This window comes from Papio anubis, chromosome 7, assembly GCF_008728515.1.
Source record: "Papio anubis isolate 15944 chromosome 7, Panubis1.0, whole genome shotgun sequence".
Lineage (NCBI taxonomy): Eukaryota > Metazoa > Chordata > Mammalia > Primates > Cercopithecidae > Papio > Papio anubis.
In genome coordinates, this window is record NC_044982.1 from 30,781,005 (window position 1) to 30,802,150 (window position 21,146).

General features: G+C 40.5%; 1 protein-coding gene across 21 annotated transcripts in view; it reads right to left on the reverse strand.

Annotated features, from left to right (window-relative positions):
* The window catches only part of TTLL5 (tubulin tyrosine ligase like 5), a 294,113-nt gene that overhangs the window by 70,710 nt on the left and 202,257 nt on the right, over positions 1–21,146 (reverse strand). For 17 of the 21 annotated variants that reach the window (XR_004184858.1, XR_004184857.1, XR_004184855.1 and 14 more), the window contains one exon: positions 3,940–4,157. The exons of 2 other annotated variants lie outside the window; for them this stretch is intronic. Coding sequence is in view for 13 of the 19 variants with exons in the window: in XM_031667954.1 (XP_031523814.1) it covers positions 3,940–4,157 (218 nt within the window). In the remaining 6 variants the exon portion in view is untranslated. Of the gene's footprint in view, positions 1–3,939; positions 4,158–7,749; positions 7,865–21,146 lie in introns of those variants that run through there. 2 more of the 21 variants (XR_004184856.1, XR_004184860.1) reach the window with 2 other exon arrangements.

Consider the following 21,146-nt stretch of genomic DNA (forward strand, 5'->3'; position numbering starts at 1 on the left):
GAAATCTTCTCACTTTAATGACTCATGTTAAAAAGATAACATTTTTAAGCTGATATTTATTTTCATATTGTTCTGACATTAATCTCTTAAACATCTTTCATCATATGGCTGACCTCACCAAATGTTCAGGTAACATTAATTGGGATTTGGTGCTACCAGGCTACCCAGTCCTGATGGCTTTCCTCCCTGCTAATCCCCAGCAGCCTTTAACAAACAACCACTGTCCTGGGTGCTGACTCAGAACAGTAGTTACCATCAACTTCCACTCAGGTCACCCTGATGAGAATCACCTAAGGCCTGGGTAAAGAAGGTCATCTCAGCTATTTAAGGAAGAGTACTGCAGTTCAGTCTGTGCTTCTTCAACAGTTTTCTTTCTTCAGAGAAATCTCCCAGGTTACAACAGCTTTGGTCCCACCCTTTCAAATTCATTCAGTCTGAGTTTTGCCCTTGTGCCTGGCAAACTTCAATCTCCTCAGGTTTCTTTCTCCATATTTCCTGGAGAGTATGATTCTGGCTCTGAAAAAAGGTCATTTACAAGGAAGAGACAGTTCAGATGCATGTAGTTGTGTGTAGGCTGTCGTCCTTCTCAGTTCAGCTGACTGCTTGGAAGAAATACCACAAATAGTTTTGAAAGGAGGATCTGAAGTGGGTACTAAATTATGAAGTGTTGCAAACATTGGAGAAGAAAATCAAGAAAGATTATTGGCACTATGAAAATGGTAAAAAAAAAAAAAATCTAAATCATTCCCTTCACAACTGACAAATGAGGTTTAGCTAAATGAAATATAAGTGTATGAATTTGAGAACGACAACAAAGAACTGCTGGGACAAGAGAGGCTGAGGAAAATGGCTTGAAAGCATCAGGATTAAAGAGCAAATGTGCTCATAAAAAAGCTTTCAGTGGAATAGACAGAAAACAAGTCATTTTGGTTAATTATTCAGTAGGGACACTGGGTTTTGTTTTACAGATGGGAAAATGAAACCTTTAGAGGGAAAGCAACTTGAGTATTATCATAAAGAAACAGGACCCCACTGTTCTGATTCTCAACTCCCTTTGCACCAAAATCCAAGTGACATTCCATCTTTAATGTTCTATTCTTCTCTAAACTCAAAACTCAACCCTCTAGGATGTGGAAACTTTGATGGTCTTGGAAATTGCTTCTATATTTGTCTAATGCCAACTTCTGTGCTAGAAGAAGTTTGAAGTTCAACCCAAAAACACACAGCTTGGCATGGTCCAAAGCTCATTACAACTTCTCATTAGTTGTGTCTCTTGAGGCGACTATGGCATTCCTGAGTGTGACTCAGTATCACCAGTCATAACTGAGGGTTCCTGATTAATCTGAACTGAGCCAGAGTAAAGGCCACAGTAAGATCCAAGCAAATGAAGCAACACATCTTGTAGGAAGAAAGTAAAAAATTTACATGAAAATTTCTTGAAATGCCATCTTGCTACTAAGCATAATAGTACCTAACACTGATTTAGCATGTATTACATACCAGGCACTGTATTTGTGCTTGACATTCATCAATTCATTTATTTATCTTAATAACCCTATGAGGCAGGTACTATTACTATTCCCATTTTAAAATAGGAAACTGAGTCACAGAGACGTTGAGTAACTTGCTATGCTGGCTAGGAACAAGAATTACTTTAGAACAGTGAGAATATATCAACTGATACTCAGGATCCTGATTTCGAGAGCCATGAGAAGTTTCTCTAGATTAAAAAAATTACTTCATCAATCCAAATAAAGCATGGGGTTTAGTTCATAGTAATGTGCCAATGACAGTTTCCTAGTATGGTACATTCCTCAAATGCACCACAGCAATGTCAGATGTTAACAATGGAAAAAACACTGGGTAAGTGGTAGGTGGGAATTCTTTGTACTACCCTTACAACTTTTCTGTAAATCTAAAATTAATATAAAATACAGTTTGTTTGTTTGTTTGTTTGTTTGTTTGTTTAAAAAACTTTATCAGGATACTTCATAGGGGGAGCTTTTCATTGTTCAGATGAAAAGCCATGCTATTCTTTTTCCTAAAAGTTAGAAGAATATCTGAAAACACTGGGGTCCTTACAATGCTGTACATTTTACACATAAGTGAGAGAATGTTAAAGTCTTTATTAGTACTAACTTAGCTTCAGAGACTTGTCCTAGAGTTTTAAAGGCAAATTGGAAACTATTTCCTGGAACAACGCCTCACAGCATGCCTTTTGATACCTGGATTATATTACTTAAATTCTGAAGAAATCTCTGCTTTTTCCCCCCTTCTGTGCATTTTTGATGTTGAGCTGTTTCCGGTTTTCCCACACTCTTGCCTGTCACAAAGAAGAAACCACAAAAATGCTGCAAAGCAAAGTCTGTCCAAAGAGCTGCAGTTCCATCTCAGGAGGCTGTGGAGTTCTCCTGCCAGCAGTGAGTTCAGGGCAGCAGCAAGCAGCGTCTTCAAATGCCCAGCCCTGCTGCCTGGGCCCACCTCTCCACCAGCTAGCTACACAGGCCACCAAGGGCCCTCTGAGGGTACTGGCAATAATCACAGAATCCACAAGGGGCACACTGGCAAACTCAACATTCACATTTGGCTCAAAAATTTTCCCAGTTAACTATGGGCTTTCCAAATCTATGAAGGAGAGTGTGGTTTTAGAATGCATATGATGGTAACCAAGGCTTACTGAGTTCTTATCTAGGCTGGGCCTTACTCTATGTACTTCACACATATTAACTCTGTTAACATTTAACAACTGACCTAGGAGGTAGATACTCTTACTGTTTTATTTTTACAAATGGAAACATGAGGAAGCTGAGACTAAGAGATGAAGTAACTTGTAACTTGCAGAAGGTGTCAAATTAGTACAGTGTGGCCTGAGGATGTGAATCTGGGCAGTCTGGCTGCAGAGGCTGCACACCTAAGGATTTGACTCTACTCTTTCCAGGGTGAGAAGACACACAATTTCCTTTCTATTTTGCTACTGGCATTCAACCACAAACTGCAGCCTTTCTACTGCCCCTTCCTACTACTCCAGAGAGTTCTGCAGCCATTACAATGCCAGCTCTTCCCAGAACAGGGCTTGGTACTTAGTGGGCACTGAATAAATATTTGTCGGATAAATGAATAATGGCAGCAATATAATTAATACAGCCACAAGGGATTGTTTTCTACCTAAATCCAGAATTCGATTTACCATCCAAGGAGGAAAAAACAGTAATGACTTTTTCTATGTTTTAGGATTCTTCTCACAACTAACATTGATCTTCTGAAGGACAAATGAATGAGGAGCCTCAATGACAGCAAGAGAAATATACAAATGTCCACTACACAAAAACACAGCAGGCAATGCCTGCCTCTTCCAGACATCTCTGAAAGTTCCCCAAGTTTAACCTGAAGAAGCGCTGCTAGAACCAACGCTCTTCACCAATCTATTTCTAGTCCACTGGCTAAAAAGTGGCTGGAGGTAGAGTGAAGGATTTTGATGTACAAAAATTTGATTCAGGAAAGAAAACGTCCTTTTGGTGTAAACAGGTAGACTGCAAAAGGTATTAAAAACACCATTGCTACACAGAGCTTGCTGACTAATGTCAATAAGGTTATGTCATCCTCCTGGATGAAATCTCAATCCTATATCTTCCAATTCAAATGCCTAAAAGTGAACAAACCAAGGGGAAGCAGGGTGTTGAATTCTGTATGAAATTGAAAAGATCTGATTCTGCAGGGCCTGTCCCTCCCACAGGGTGGTGGCCATCTGCTTGTTTCAGTAGTTCCCCGGGAGATTCTAATCTGTAGCCTGCACTGAGAACTAGGGTTAGCCTTTATTTCCCAGCAGGTGTTCTTGTTTCCAGTACTTCAGTACGAATGGTCTTGAAGAGTAACAAATAAAGAGTACTATTAGCTTAGAAATGATAAAACTCAGTAGAAATTGAACAGAAAAAAACTTACTTGGAAGCCCTCTGGGATGTTGCCCTTCTGAGCACTTGTTTGTGGTTGGGTGGGGGTTTGGGGACCAGGGAGGCGCAAGAACTTGGAGGTGGTACTGCTTTTTGTGGCAGAGTGGTTGGCTTCTGGCCACTAGCTGTGGCACTGGAAATTCTACAATCTGCACCATTATTCATTGTCCATAAATTGGAGTTAGGTAGTGTCTGGCTGCCAAAGATCGCCTACAAAAAAAAAAAAAAAAAGGAAAAAAAATGATCGATGGACATCACCTTCATAACCCATTTACTTTATTAACTAGTCTGTAATCCTGTCAAGGGGCAAAAAGAAAAGGAAAACTGTTATTTTTTTTTTTAAAGGAAAAACTTCTCTAATGTTGCCAGTGCAGCTCTGGATTCACAGAAGGGGAATATTTTGAAGCAGAGAGCTGAAATGGTCTTGTTGAAAGTACACTGGGCTAGGAATCAGGGCACCTGGGACACTAACTGTTGGCCCACATGCGTGAATTAGAAAAGCATTTGATCTCTCTCATTGCAGTTTCCATAATTGTTAAATTCAACACGTTTTTAAATAATGTCTCTTTTGAGGCGTGAAGTACGAGAAATAGAGCACAGAATAAAACTGTCTTGCAGCTTAACTTGATTCCTGCCCACTTCAAAACTCTGAGCTCCTCTAGAAAGTTTGCAGGCAGGAGGCAAGGGGAGGAGTCAGCGTGGCTAGGGCATGGTGAACAAATACAGAAAGATGAGTCTGCCACAGGAACCATGAGCCAGGCCTGGTTATAATCTTCAGGGCTAGTTTAGAATTCTAGCCTAGAAACACCTTGTTGACCTAAAGATTAACATAAGATTTTACATTTGAAAGCACTTTCAAAGTAAAATTACTATACAAATGTTTGTTATATGAATACAATCGACACAAGGATATTTTTGCTCAGAGGGTAAGCCTATAAATAAATAAAGACCTAAATATTACCATCTAAATATCACAAATGCCAACATATATAATTAGGATGTAAAAGTATACTTACTTCAAGTAGACGCTTAAAAAGTTCTTACAACTTATCTCATTAAAAATAGTCTTTTGGTGTCTCAATTTTGTTACTGGTCTTTCAATACTGCTTTCAACATGCATTGTAAAAACTTTAAATGAGAAATAATATTAAGAGAAAAATAACATCACTGACAAAATACCTAGTAATTTTTATTAAATAAATTTCTGGCAATTGATTTCCATTTGTACATACAACATGTAAAGGACTCATGGCAAGGCATGATGAAATAATATGAGATGCTCTTAGGAAATATTCATCTTCTAGACAGAGTTTGCTAGTATTATTTTTGCCCTTTATGAATTTTATTTTATTTTATTTTATTTTATTTTTATTTTTTTTTCCCCGAGACGGAGTCTAGCTCTGTCGCCCAGGCTGGAGTGCAATGGCCTGATCTCAGCTCACTGCAAGCTCCGCCTCCTGGGTTTACGCCATTCTCCTGCCTCAGCCTCCCGAGTAGCTGGGACTACAGGCGCCCGCCACTTCGCCCGGCTAGTTTTTTGTATTTTTTAGTAGAGACGGGGTTTCACCATATTAGCCAGTATGGTCTCGATCTCCTGACCTCGTGATTCTCCCGTCTCGGCCTCCCAAAGTGCTGGGATTACAGGCTTGAGCCACCGCGCCCGGCCATGAATTTTATTTTTTCAGATTTAAAAGATGAACTGGGTACCTTTAGTAAAATGTTAACCAACCCTTCTATATGCATGACTTAAAATGTCTCATTTTCAGGAAATGTGTCAAAGGTCCTAGGCTAAGTAGATATGAGAGGGGGGTCCAGGGGTCTTGTGTGGAGTAAATGTGTTTGACTGAAATGCTTGACAAAGAACAAAGAGATTTCAGAGTTAAAGGGTCTGAGCATTTTCAATTGGACCAATCTGACTGAGATGTCCCCAACCTGTGTAAACCACCTGAGGGAGAAACTGAAGAGCTACAATTTTTCTCCATCTCTGATCCACAGAAGAGCAACAAAGACAAAGCCAGGTGTGGTGGCTCACGCCTGTAATCCTAGCACTTTGGGAGGCTGAGACATGTGGATCACTTGAGGTCAGGAGTTCGAGACCAGCATGGCCAACATGGCAAAACCCCGTCTTTACAAAAAATACAAAAATTAGCTACACATGGTGGCGCACGCCTGTAGTCCCAGCAACTCAAGAGGCTGAGGTGGGAGAATCCTTTGAGCCAGAGAGGTGGAGGTTGCAATGGGTGAAGCACCACTGCACTCCAGCCTTGGTGACAGAGTGAGACCCTGTCTCAAAAAAGTGGGGGGGAAGAGGAACAAAGACAGATCCAAGGCCGCAGGCAAAGCCAGGAAGGAAGGAAGCACTGTTGAGCGTGTACACATGGGGAGGTTTCCGGATGGTCCAAGAGAATCAATGAGCCCTGACCCCGCTCACGCAGGCCTCCTCAGGACAAGCAACCAAAGCTTCCGGCAGGAGGCAGCCTTCTGGGACAGGGTCTACAACAAACCCTTTCTTTGCAGTTCCTGTTTCCATATTTGAGGGCCTTAAAATCTGTGCGAGAAACTCAACTGGAAGTAAAGAGGGACACAGGAACAGGCTGCCCCAGGCTTCTATTTTCACCACTACATCCTAATAATTGAGGTTAGGTGTAAGGAGTGTTTGAAAAGTGCCTCATTCAAGATGGGAAGAGACCAAAAATCAGAGTGAGGGCTGAAGAGTTCTACATTGAGCCATCCATAAAGAAATTCCCTGGGTGAGTAGTAGAGGAGGGGAAAAAAAATGTTAGTTAAGAGCTCTTGGAAATCAAAATATTCTTTATTAAATTATATATTTAATGTTGTAAGGGAACTGCCATTGAATAGAACATCTATTCAATAAATGTTGCCATGGTGACAACTATATTTTTTTCAAATTCATCATTTTCCCCCCCAAATCTGGAACACGTAAATACAAATGAAATAATGAGTGAAAATAGCAGGTTCAGGGCCGGGCGCGGTGGCTCAAGCCTGTAATCCCAGCACTTTGGGAGGCCGAGGCGGGCGGATCACGAGGTCAGGAGATCGAGACCATCCTGGCTAACATGGTGAAACCCCGTCTCTACTAAAAATACAAAAAACTAGCCGGGCGTGGTGGCGGGCGCCTGTAGTCCCAGCTACTCGGAGGCTGAGGCAGGAGAATGGCCTGAACCTGGGAGGCGGAGCTTGCAGTGAGCCGAGATCGCGCCACTGCACTCCAGCCTGGGTGACACAGCGCGAGACTCCGTCTCAAAAAAAAAAAAAAAGAAAATAGCAGGTTCAGAACAGTTTTAGTGAGCTCCTATTTTTTTAAAAAAGAATACATACACACCATATCTATCTATCTATCTCTATATATGTACACACATACTCTCCTAGTATCTGCACAAAACAATTCAAGAAGGATACACAAAAAAACTGGTAGCCTTCAGGGAGAATTGGTTAGCTAGGGGTCCAGGTAGGAGGGAGACTAACTTTTTACTGTATATCATTTGTATCTTTTGAATTTTATACTATGTGCATATAGTTATTTATTACAAAAATAAATTGTTCAAAAGACAAAAGAGGTAATTCCGATAACATTTAGGGAGGTAATAAATTATCTGTAACTACAAATCAAGATACCCAAGTGACACCCAAGTTTTAACCAGCTGGGTATAGGATTCCTACTGGATTGGGCTAAAGAAGGAATTAACTGTTCAGCACTAGCTACAAAAGCAGATTAGGTCATCAGTGAAAGGCAGAGAGACCCAGAGTAAATGGAAAAGACATAGCTTGTGGTCAAATGTACCTCAGCTCAAATGTAGGCCTTGTCACTTAAAAGTGGGTGATCTTTTCAAGTTAACTTCTCAGCTTCAGCTTTCTCATAAGCAGTTGAAATTACTTCGCCTTTAGAAGATGAGGAGCTTAATTAAAAAAAAAAATTACTTCATTGGATTTTTGGAAGTCAAATGAAGATCATGTAGGTAACCTTAGCCTAGGCATTCAATAAGAATTTCTTGAAATAAAGCAAAGACCTAGGCACACAGCAGGCACTCAACAAATGTTCCATTCCTTCCCAAACTTTCACCTACCTCAGTTCTACTGAGAAACTAAAGGAGGGAATGATGGGGAAGTCCACCTATCAGTAATCCTTCGTGAATGGTAGTTGCTTATGCATTTCTTCAACATATTTTTCCAGACTTATGACACTCACTAGTTGTGAAAGCAAATTCTTAAAACGAAAACATATGTTTAGGCTCCCCAGATCATATTTACTCAATTCTCTCTGGCAGAAATAATCTTTTCCTCTTCTGAATGCTTAGAAAAATGTATTTGTATGACTCATCACAGTACATTCGACTGTGTATTATAGCCATTTATGTGTGTACTTTTTCTCCCTTCTGGGTGATTCACACTGGAAATGGCTGAATTTATATATGATTAATTTTAGTTTCCCCTACAGTGACTAGTACAAAGATGCTTAATAAATGGGAAAAAACAAACAAACAAAAAACCAAAAAAACCCAACCCCAACTATTCATCCTTGTTTAGCAAAAACTAAATTCTTACACAACAAAATAGGTAAATGTGTATTTAAATTCAGATGTAATCTTGTAAAAGGACCATTTTCTGGACTTCGAACAGTGCCTAGGGTGTTGTTTGTGTCCATCTCATACTCAACCACAAAAAATGTTAGCCCTTCTGCAGATCTCCAACAAAAATAACTTCACACCTTCCTAAATGCAGAATTTGTGGTAGGACCTTAGATACTGATGTTTTATATAAGACTAGTTTCCACTTTGAACAATAAAATAAAATAATTTAGAAGAACTTACTGCCTAGGAAACTGCCACTTGCCTGGATACAACTGCTTCTTCCTTTCTTCTTAATATTACTACTCTGATTTTGTTTGGGTCATAATGTTTGCCCAGCTAAAGAAAACATATTTCTAAATCTCTCTTTTACCTAGGGATAACACATGATATACGTTCTGGACAATGAGATGGAAACAGAAGTTTCTGGTTTTGGGGAAACAGAAGTGTTTGGGAAAGCTCTTTAAAGGGCGGACTCAGCTGGTGCACATCTTGTGTCCTTCCATGTTCCCTGTTCTTCCCACCTAGAACACGGATATCTAGCAAGAGGTGGACAGGCATAGGGTGAAAGTTACTTGCTAAGGATTGCAGAGAATAAAGACAGAAGGAGCATGGGTTTCTGATGGCACCATGAAGTCTGCAAGAGCCTATTTCTAGATTTCTAACTATGTGGGAAAAAAGCCCCTCTAACTTAATTAAACTACTGGTGGGAGAGAGGGTTCTGTTACAAGCAGTCAAACGGAATCTTAACTGATACTAGAAATAATTCTCCATCTACCACAGATTCAAGCTTGCCTAAGCCTCAATACAACAAACATGTACTGCATCTCAGAAGGCAGATACTCTTTCCAAATGCAGTAAAAGGCCTCTAGGTTGTGACTTGTGGTTTGGTGATTATACTGCAATACACTGAACGGATAATGAAATGATTATAATTGCATACCATCTGAAACTCCAAAGAGTCAGTAATGTAGACAAGTCCCCAGGTGTTTCACCAAAGCCAGGGCTAAGTGGGATGGGATTAAAGCAATCAAAGCTGGTAAGAAGAAACCCAGGAACACACTCAGGCAATGTTAAAAGCAGACATAAAATGGTTGTGTGTAAACTAGCGGCAGAAATCAGCCTCTCCAGCACCCCGAGAGCCCTGTACTGGCCCCAATCCTACAGCCCCACCAACTGAATTGCTCCATCATGTGAATTGTTCTGTCCTGATATTCATTCATAAAAGGGCAGAAGAATTATATGAAGTTCTCTCTAACAATTTGTAAGAAACATGAGGTTTCGATACACAATATTAACAACAAAGGCATAGGAGCTGCACTATCATTAGTCAATGTCCTGGGAACGAGAAAGCTGTGTAAGCACTGGCCTCCACTCAAGACCTAGTCAACATACACTCAGCATATACATGACTCTTGCTTCTTTGCTGGGTGTGGGAAACAGCCATGCTACAGCAAGAAGACTCAGAGAAAAACCACAGTTTGAGGGTTGGCTTGGCCCCAGGCAAAAGACTGGAAAGGCCCTCCTTCTCCCACAACAGAAGGGTGCTCATGGGTGGGAAGGGAAAATTTCTGATGGACAGAACACAGACTGCAACTTGGAAGGTTCCAGGGAAGCAAGATCTGGGCTCTCTTACTAGAAAGATAATAGTGTTTAGAGATTAAATTCTGGGAGGATTTTTTTTTTTAATTCCTTTCAGAAAAACACTCCTTTTAGCCTTCACTCAGGCTTCTTGGTGATAGAGCAGAGCTGGATGCCTCTTCGTAGTGAAATAATTCTGTAAATTCATTTTTTTGAGAAAGAAGGGGGATAAAGTAGGCAAATGCTACTCTCTATTTGCGTAGGTTAATGTCTCTTTGTGACCCTTTTACTCTAATTTCAGACGAGCAAATATTTCTATGCAGTATTCTCCCCACGGTAGATTGTGTTCCAATTTGAATAAAATTCCCATAACATATACAAAGACACTTATTGTCTGTTTCTCTCTGGAAGATAAACTATTGAGATGGTACATTTTCTTGAGCATGTAAGTTACTAATCACTCACCTTCCTACAATCAGGCCAAGACTGTTCAGAGCAAAGAACACATCCCGACTTTTATGCAACCCTGTGATGCTGTAAAAACCTTGGGGCCAAGGTGAGAGTGAGAGTAACTGTTTCTATTTTGGCAAAAGTAAGCTTCCAAAAGGCCTTTGTCTCACACTGTATGGAGTTCTTGGCTGTCTTCCATTCACAATGTTTGTCAGCTGGGACAAGACTGGGGGCTGAGCAAGAGAAACAGTGCAACTTTTCTGGTGCTGTTATAAAGCACTGGGCAGTACTATGACCCCAGTAGGAATGGGGCAGCAATCCAGAAGTTGCTACTCTTCATATAGAGAGACCAAGCACACAAATACCTGAGACAGGACATGGAACTGTCAAAGACGTCGAAAGCCTTCCGACATATCCTCTCATTTCTAAAACCAATTACGAAGCTCCCCCTCCTTTAGTGAGTAGGAAAGGAGGTTCTTACTACCTCAAATGACCTACTCTTAAGGATACAAAGACAGATGCTTACCTGGACAGAAAAATTTCGAAACTATTATTCACTAACCAACTGAGATCAGTGTGATTCTTCAGAGAGTCCCTAAACTAACTGTACTTGCCAATATTTAAGAAACAATGAAGATAATTACAACTAGATATTCAAATATACTCAAAATTGAGCTTGGACTGGTGTGTGACATGACCAGCATAGTGTAGCTATGACACAGCTGGCTAAGACTAGGGCTGCAGTTCATGACCACAAAAGCCAGTGAAACCAAATTGCCCTAAGACATCACATGGGTGACCTTCCCTCATTAGCAGTCACACCTTCATCTAGCCGCAAAACCAGTCAGACACTGATTGATGTTCTGATGCAAATTCAGACTCAGATGACCATAGATTCTGCTTTGCTTTACATTTCTTTTGTATCTCCTTCAATGCCCAGCACTGTTTGGTCACACACATATACATACAAAGGCTGGCAGACTGACATTTTTCTTTTTGAAACAAATTTCTTTAATAAATGTTCATTAGAAGTGTTAAAAATGATTTATAATTCTGCTCTCAGAGGTTAGTAATCTGTTAACACTTAGATGTTTTTCTATGTATATACAAATGTATTTTCTATGTGTATGTATGTTTTTCTGTGTGCTGACAAAAAATGGAATCATATGACACCTGATGTTTTGGAGCCTATTTTTATTTCATTCAAATACCTATTCTGAGCATTTTTCCCTAACTATAAAGGTAGACCTAGACTGCTGCTTTTAATGGCATTTTTCCTACTATGGTTTATTATACTTAACCAATCATCAATGCTATAAATTGACACACTGAGGTACATCTATATTTGAAGCTATGGAAATATGTAAATATGTTCACAATGATTCTTTTTTTTTTTTTTTGAGATGGAGTCTCACTCTGTCACCAGGCTGGAGTGCAATGGTGTGATCTCGGCTCACTGCAACCTCCGACTTCCCGGTTCAAGCAATTCTCCTGCCTCAGCCTCCCAAGTAGCTGGGATTACAGGCATGCGCCACTATGCCCTGCTAATTTTTGTATTTTTTTTGGTAGAGACGGGGTTTCACCATGTTGGCCAGGATGGTCTCAAACTCCTGACTTTGTGATCCGTCCGCCTTGGCCTCCCAAAGTGCTGGGATTACAGGCGTGAGCCACCACACCTGGCCCACAATAGATTTTTGAGTTAAAAAAAAAAATAGGCCGGGCGCGGTGGCTCACACCTGTAATCCCAGCACTTTGGGAGGCTGAGGCAGGTGGGTCACGAGGTCAGGAGATCAAGACCATTCTGGCTAACACAGTGAAACCCTGTTTCTACTAAAAATACAAAAAATTAGCCGGGCGTTGTGGTGGGCACCTGTAGTCCCGGTTACTCGGGAGGCTGAGGCAGGAGAATGGTGTGAACCCGGGAGGCGGAACTTTCAATGAGCCGAGATCGCGCCACTTACACTCCAGCCTGGGTGACAGAGTAAGACTCTGTCTCAAAAAAAAAAAAAAATTGCCCCCCCATATCTTTTTATTTTTTTCTCTTTTTCTCCACAAATAGAAAAGCACCCCCAAAATCTTATACTTCCATTTTGAAACACCATGTGTATGTGTGCACGCACACACACACAGGCATATATATACACACACAATCAGGTTGTTACCAATTTATTTTGCTTTTTAAGAATAGTGTTGTGATAAACATCATGTTAGCTATACCTTTTCACATATGCTGGATCATTTCCTTAAAATAATTTCCTTAAAGTAAAATAGCTAGATCAGAAATCTCTTTATTCTTCTGTTTCAAAACTTTTTCATATATATTCCCAAATTGCTCTCAGGCAAGGTTGTACCAATTTATATTTCATCAGTATGTTTGAAAGGAATCAATTTACTTATCATTCCTTTGATTACTATGAGAAAAACAGCTTGCACCTGATGAAAAGCTAGCTCACAATTGATGCTAATGCTGTTTCTTGTCCTTTTTACGTTTGTAAGATATTTATGCCTTTGGACAAACATGTCAATAATCTACACAGATATTATTCTAAAGAATAACCATTTAGGCCAGGCGTGGTGGCCCACACCTGTAATCCCAACACTTTGGGAGGCTGAGGCGGGCGGATCACGAGGTCAGGAGATCGAGACCATCCTGGCTAACACAGTGAAACCCCGTCTCTACTAAGTAATACAAAAAAATAGCTGGGCGTGGTGGCGCGCACCTGTAGTCCCAACTACTCAGGAGGCTGAGGCAGGAGAATGGTGTGAACTCGGGAGGCAGAGCTTGCAGTGAGCCCAGATCGAGCCACTGTACTCCAGCCTGGGCAACACAGTGAGACTCCGTCTTAAAAAAAAAAAAAATTTAATCCTAGTATTAATCATTCTTTTTATTCTTTCTTCTCATAGCTCTCTCTAGTAATTCTGAACAAATTAATTTGCATACCATATTTAATTGTTCAAGTATTAGTTTTAAAAATGTAGCTAATTAATACTTAATGAGCCTTGAGCTTCTCCTAAGATACTTTCTTTGATATCATTTTAATCGATTTCTGTTTCTGGCATGGGAGGTTTAAGTAAAATCCCCAAGTTGAAATCATAATGCTATGTGTATTTACAGTTAAAAATAATACATAAGAGATATTTGCGTATCCATGTTCATTGATGTATTATTCACAATAGCCAAGATGTAAAAGGAACCTAAATGTCCATCAATGAATGAATGGAAAAAGAAAATGTGTTATGTAGTACCCACAAAAATTAAAAATAAAAAAGTAAAAAAAGAGAAAACGTGGTATGTATATGTATACACACACACAATGAAATGCTATTCAGCCTTAAAAAAGAAGGGAATCCTGTCATATACATGGGTGAATCTTGAAGACATTATGCTAAGTAAAATAACCTAATCACAAAATCATTCCACTTAGCATGAGGTAGTGAAACTCACAGAAAGTAGAGTGGTGATTGTCAGAGGCTGGATGGGAAAGAGGAAAACAGGGAGTTGTTCAACGAGTACGGTTTCAGTCATGCGACATGAAAAAGTTCTGGAGATCTGTGGTACGGTATGCATACAGTTAACAATACTGTACTGTATACATAAAAATTGTTAAGAGGGTACATTTATATGTTTTCTACCTAAATGAAAAAAAAAAAAAGGTGATACACAATTATAAGAGCAACAAACTTTTGACTTTTTTTTTTTTGAGATGGAGTTTTGCCCTTGTTGTGCAGGCTGGAGTGCAATGGCCGCAATCTTGGCTCACCGCAACCTCCGCCTCCCGCGTTCAAGTGATTCTCCTGCCTCAGCCTTCTGAGTAGCTGGGATTACAGGCATGCACCACCATGCCTGGCGAATTTTTTGTATTTTTAGTAGAGATGGGGTTTCTCCATGTTGGTCAGGCAGTTCTTGAACTCCCAACCTCAGGTGATTTGCCCGTCTCAGCCTCCCAAAGTGCTGGGATTGCAGGTGTGAGCCACCACACCTGGCCTTTTATTGGCCTTTTATTGACCTTTTACCATGGGTCTGGCATTGCTTTAAGTGCTTTATCTTATCTCATTTATCCCTCCCAATCATATGACCTGTGTCTCCTCATCATCACCATTTACAGAAGAAGAAACCAAGGCACAAAACATGTTAGGATATTTGTTCATAATTGAAGAGGTACTGAGTAGTAAGCTGGGATTCAAACCCATGGACTATGATTTAAGAACCCCGCTATACTATGCTGCCTTTCTTATTTATATTATACTGATTCCCTTTTAAAGCAAACATATCTAAAGCAAATTTATTTAAATCACATCTCTTTTCTAAAGAAACCTAGCAATGTGTCCAGTTTCCACCAGATGTATATAAAGGACAAATTTCATTCACCTTGCTCCAAGATCATTCTCTTTCTTGAGGAGGAAAGGAAAGGCTGAAAAAATATGACTGTCTGTAAACAAATGTTTGTCACTTATTGTTAAAGTGGAAGTGTGAGTATGCAGAAAGACAACCTCAAAGGATCAGCCATGACCCCAGATAGAAAGTTCAGTTGGCTAAAGAAAGATAGTTCTGCTTCATTTTCAATTGTGTGTTTTATCTTTCATTTGTTAGTACTTATAATAAATTATTTGTATATCAGGGCCTCATTTTCCTAATGTGTCTGTATCTTACGTGTCCTGATTACTAAAATGAAATAATTAGTCAAAGGCAATCTCTAAGTTTCCTTTACAACTTTGAGGTTATAAACATCTAACTTGTCTCTGTCTTCAAATGTATAATTTGTTTTGTTTGGCCCAGAATCTCACATGGTTGGTCTACTGTGCATATCTTGCACAGACCTTACTGTCATGTATTCATTAAGTACTTTTCCCCTGGCTGCCACCATTTCAGATGGATGGATTGAAGTCTTTCATCATCTCACACAAAGTTACTGCTGAGAGTCCCTCATATACCTACAGAAAAACATAAACCAACCACAGGCCAAGGAGTGAGGGAAGAGAACGAAACTGGTCACCAGACAGCTGCAGCAAATTCACAGGATCACATTGCACAACAAACAAGATGAATCCCGAGCGGTTAATATGTGAACAGTTGCCTCTTCATACCCACAACCAAGCAGAGTTCTGAATCTTAATTGACTACACCGACCCTTTTTTTTTTTTTTTTTTTTTAAAGACTTGTGTATACAAGAGTATATAGCAGTGCAGCAGCAATAATGCTGGAATGCCTTATCTGACTGGTAAGTGTGTAAATGAAAAAGAAAATGAAGAGTCAATTCTGTCATGGGGGAGGACGGTAGAGTAGAAAGGGGCTTTGGAAGTCCTCTGACCTGGTATGAATATTATCTCCACAATTAGGCAGCTGTGTGATCTTGGCTAAGTTACTCAAACTCTTTGAACATGGATTTCCTCATCAGTAGAATGGAGATAAGACTACATCTGGTGCACAGGAAGCATTCACTGTATGTTCTTTTTCCTCTAAGATTCCAGAAGAATATTCCCCTAGCAGCAGCTTAGAAAGCAACATGATGATAACCAGGGGACTTATGTTACTATCAGTAATAACTTAACACAATGAACGAAAGTCAGTATTGAATAATACACTAAGATCAGACTTATATGGTATTGAAAAAGCAAGCATAGGCCGGAGGCGGTGGCTCATGCCTGTAATCCCAGCACTTTGGGAGGATGAGGAGGGTGGATCACGAGGTCAGGAGATCGAGACCATCCTGGCTAACACGGTGAGACCTCGTCTCTACTAAAAATACAGAAAATTAACCGGGCATGGTGGTGAGCACCTGTACTCCCAGCTACTGGGGAGGCTGAGGCAGGAGAATGGCATGAACCGGGGAGGCAGAGCTTGCAGTGAGCAGAGATCACGCTACTGCACTCCAGTCTGGGTGACAGAGCAAGACTCTGCCTCAAAAAAAAAAAAAAAAAAAAAAAAGAAAGAAAGAAAAAGAAAAAGCAAGCATAATATGAATTAAGCGTTTAACATGTCATCTGTGGTAGTCATATTTGTAGACACCTGTCACGTTTCTTGGTGGTCTTCTGAAAAACACCTATCATAGAAATAAAATTAAAATAGTATTACCAGTAACAGTGTTGAAAGGACAAAATAATAATTAGAAAACTCATTCCTATATTATTAATAACACAGAATTAATAACAACCCATAGAAGTGCTCCTAATATCCAAACCTCCAGAACAAATGTCAGGATACTGACATGGGTTGTTAGGTGCTAATCCTATTACTTAATAAAAAGTACAAGGGAGGATAAAGTATGGGCATTTCCAAGATTGTTAAGCCCAAGAACATCTTAGTAAGATATTTCTTTCATTAAGAATTGAGAGCGGCCGGGCGCGGTGGCTCAAGCCTGTAATCCCAGCACTTTGGGAGGCCGAGACGGGCGGATCACGAGGTCAGGAGATCGAGACCATCCTGGCTAACCCGGTGAAACCCCGTCTCTACTAAAAATACAAAAAACTAGCCGGGCGAGGTGGCGGGCGCCTGTGGTCCCAGCTACTCCGGAGGCTGAGGCCGGAGAATGGCGTAAACCCGGGAGGTGGAGCTTGCAGTGAGCTGGGATCCGGCCACTGCACTCCAGCCCAGGCTACAGAGCAAGACTCCGTCTCAAAAAAAAAAAAAAAAAAAAAAAGAATTGAGGTAATTGGGATAACATCTAGACCTAAGTTCAGGAAAACTTTTCTTTTGAGATGGTGCTTATGAATAGTAGGAGACTAGTGAAGACACCTGAGAAGAACTTTTCAAACATAGTTTCATAGAAGTCAATAAATACTTGTTGGCTAGGTATGGTGGCTCATGCCTGTAATTCCAGCACTTTGGGAGGCTGAGATGGGTGGATCACAAGGTCAAGAGTTCAAGACTAGCCTGGCCACTATGGTGAAAACCCCATCTCTACTAAAAATACAAAAATTAGCCTGGGGTGGTGGCGTGTGCCTGTAGTCCCAGCTACTCAGGAGGCTGAGGCAGGAGAATTGCTTGAACCTGGGAGGCAGAGGCTGCAGTGAGCCAAGATTGTGCCATTGTACTCCAGCCTGGGCAACAGAGTGAGACTCTGTCTCAAAAAAAAAAAAAAAAAAAAATACTTGTTGAATGTATAAATTGCAAGTTAAAATTTATGTAATAGTACTTATAGTTGCTGTTTATTGAATGCCTTATTAGTAGGAGGCAGCATATAGCATAATAGCCAGGAGCTTGGATGCTGCGGGCTGACAGACCTGGGTTCAAATCCCAGTTCTACCAGTTATTACTTATGTGACATTGAGAAAGTTACATAAATGATACTATGCTTTTTCATCTGTGAAATGAGGCTAATAAGAGGGCAGCTTTTGTAAAGATCCACTGAGATAATACAAAAAAAAATGGCCACTTTGGTGCTTGACATATGGGAATATCAATATCACATCCTGAGAACTACAATCGTGATAACACAAAGGTATATATCATCATCTCCAAATTAGAGATAAGGAAAATGAGTTTCTAAAAGTTTGAATAACCTGAGTCATGGACTAGACAGGGCCAAGACTTAAGCTGTGGGTTATCTGACTCCAAAGCCTGTCAAGAGTGGCCTATTTCCAAAACAACTGAATGCAGTATTATTTCATGCATTTTCTATGTATTTTCATTAAATAAGAATGAAAGAGTTTGGCCTGGCAAAACCTACTAAATCAAGTGGTCCTAGGAAAATCAATAATAACTAAAAGCTAGACACTAAGTATGAGTTCCTGCTAAAAGTCAAGTGGAAAAATAAAATAGAACAAAAGAACCAACCAAACAAACAAAAAAACAAAGAAGCAATAGGTTATGACATTAAGTTCTAGAGTCAATATGCTCTGGAACTTACACACACACACACACACACACACACACACACACTCCTCCCCTCTCATGCCCCCAGTCCAATCTTCCTCTCTGATACACTATTATAAAGATGTATCAAGACACCTCCTGCATGGCTAGACTGGTCGCCTGCTCTTTGTGCCACACTGAGGAGCTAGCATGTTATTGCCGGCTGCTTGGAAAAAGACAGAGTGCCTGCTGAATTTCTCTTTCTTTCCCCTCCTCCACAACACAAACACACAGCAGCTGAAGGCTTGGCGAAACAGGATTCATTCCTGCAGGAGGAGGCAGAATTTTTTTAGACAGATGCAATGAACTTTTAAGAGCGAAATAACAAGACACGGTTCGGTTTACATGGGAATCCTTTCCACACCTGTGGGATTGCACATATACACACATAGCATTAGCAAAAAGCTTGTTACACACTGCACTCAAGATGTTACCAGCAAACTGAAAGACCTCTTGATGTGAACACTGAGCTGCTCCCAGTCCTGCCTGTTATAGGAACATTAGTTTCTGCTAGGATTATTGAATCCAGATTAGTTTGGTAAACTTGGGCATGGTGGGAAGCGAGAAGTAAAGAACAGATGGGGCAGAAGGATGAGAGAAACTTAGGATGCACAGTTTTCTCCTACCTTGAGTTATTTACTAATGTTGAAAATTAAGTCTACTAAAAATTGAAGGGGTTTGGAAAAAGACCGGAACCAGTGAAGAATTAAGATGTATTTAAAATCTCTCCTTTCTCCCCTTATTGTTAAAGGAAACTTCGGCAATTCTGTGTTGGCCGTCAAAATGTCCTTAATTTTTCTGCTTTTGGGGCTCCTTTGCACTGTGGATGAGGCAGAGAAGAGAGTGGGAGGGAAGGAAGCAGGGAGTGGGTTGGGAGCAGAAGTTTAACAAAGGATCACTTTAACAGAAACTACTGAGTAATCGCTCTGTCCTGCGCCAAGAATAACATCAGCTCAATGTCTGCAATTAGAATCAGGTCAGTCGGGCCTCACAGCCAGTGCAGCCCTCCTCACAGACCCCAGCATGGAGAGCTACTCATGCTGATGTCACCAGTAGTCACTGTTGCCCAAGAAAGTCCCCGACTCAGCTGAAAGAAAAGTTTTTTTTGCCTTCTCCTTCAGGGGCAGGAAGCCAGCAGGAGAAGGAAGACGGAATTAGACAGAAGACATGTATTGGGCTGTATCAATCTGTAACAGATTTGTTTGACCTTTCCTAACTCTTGAGATTCTGTACTTCCCGCAACTATCCTGAAATTCTTTTTTTTTTTTTTTTTTGAGACAGAGTCTCAATCTGTCATCCAGGCTGCAGTGCAGTGGCGCGATCTTGGCTCACTGCAACCTCCGCCTCCCGGGTTCAAGTGATTCTCCTGCCTCAGCCTCCTGAGTAGCTGGGATTATAGGCATGTGCTACCATGCCCGGCTAATTTTTGTATTTTTAGTAGAGACGGGGTTTCACTATATTGGTCAGGCTGGTCTCGAACTCCTGACCTCATGATCCACCCGCCTCGGCCTCCCAAAGTGCTGGGATTACAGGCATGAGCCGTCACGCCTGGCGCTGAAATTCATTTTTAAATGAGTTAACGTGTACAGAGAACCTGGAATAGTGCTTGGAACACAGCAAGTGCTTAAGTGGTGGCCATTATTATTAAAACAAAAAGGGAGAACTCTGCCTATTCATTAGATTATTCCAAACCTAATGAATCAGAAATGGGATGGAGGAACAATTGTTTTAACAAGCGCTTCAAATGGTCTGTTACTCTAGTCTAGGGGTCTGCACACTAGGACCTACAGGCTGTTGCCTGTTTTTGTACATAAAGTTTTGTTGAAAGACAGCCACACTCATTCATTTACATATTGTTTATGGCTGTTTTCACTCTACCATGGCAGAGCTGAGTAGTTGCAACAGAGATGCTATAGCCTGCAACGCCTAAAATATTTACTATCTGGCTATTTACAGAAAAAGTTTGCTGACCTCTGCTCTGACTTAAAACAATGTTTTTCAAACTGCTGGTTTTACCATCAGGGTGTAAAAGCTCAATTTTGTCTTATTCTGTTTATTATGCCTTCTATCATATGGACTGGATCACACCAATTTTCTTATATCTCTGTTCCCAAAAACTTCTGGCATTGGCTCTGGGTGACTTTCCTCTCTCACTCCCATGTCACAGGATCAGTCTTTTGCAGGGGTGGATTAAGTGTATGACAACTGCTAGATTTATGAGTGCAGTGCTATACTGAGATGAAGATCAAAGCTCATTCCCCATGAATACTGAGAGATGTCCATTTCCAAACTCACATCTTGAATCAGAGTTTAAGCAGAAATTAACACCTTCAATAAGCTGGATATCTAAGTGTTCTGATTGGAGGGCGAAAAGAATGGAGAACTTCCTATGTATACAATGAGAGAAAGGCTGCATGAACTTTTCCCAGACATTAATAGGAGATTACTATGTTAAAGGTGCTGTTCATAAACATAATATAATATGATATAATATAAATACAAGGCCTCCTTTAACATCCTGTTCCATAAACAGGCCTCTTTTATGGATGAATGTTAGGTAAATCAGATTTCAATTCTATCCACTGCTTTCAAACAGGCAGTTAATCACACTGTTAGTTATACCAAAGGCTCCCTACGCTTTAGAAAAAGGAATCCAAAGTGCAAGAAGTTCATTAGAAAAGTACCATTGCTATCTAAAGGGTAACCCAAGGACAGAAATACAGAATACTG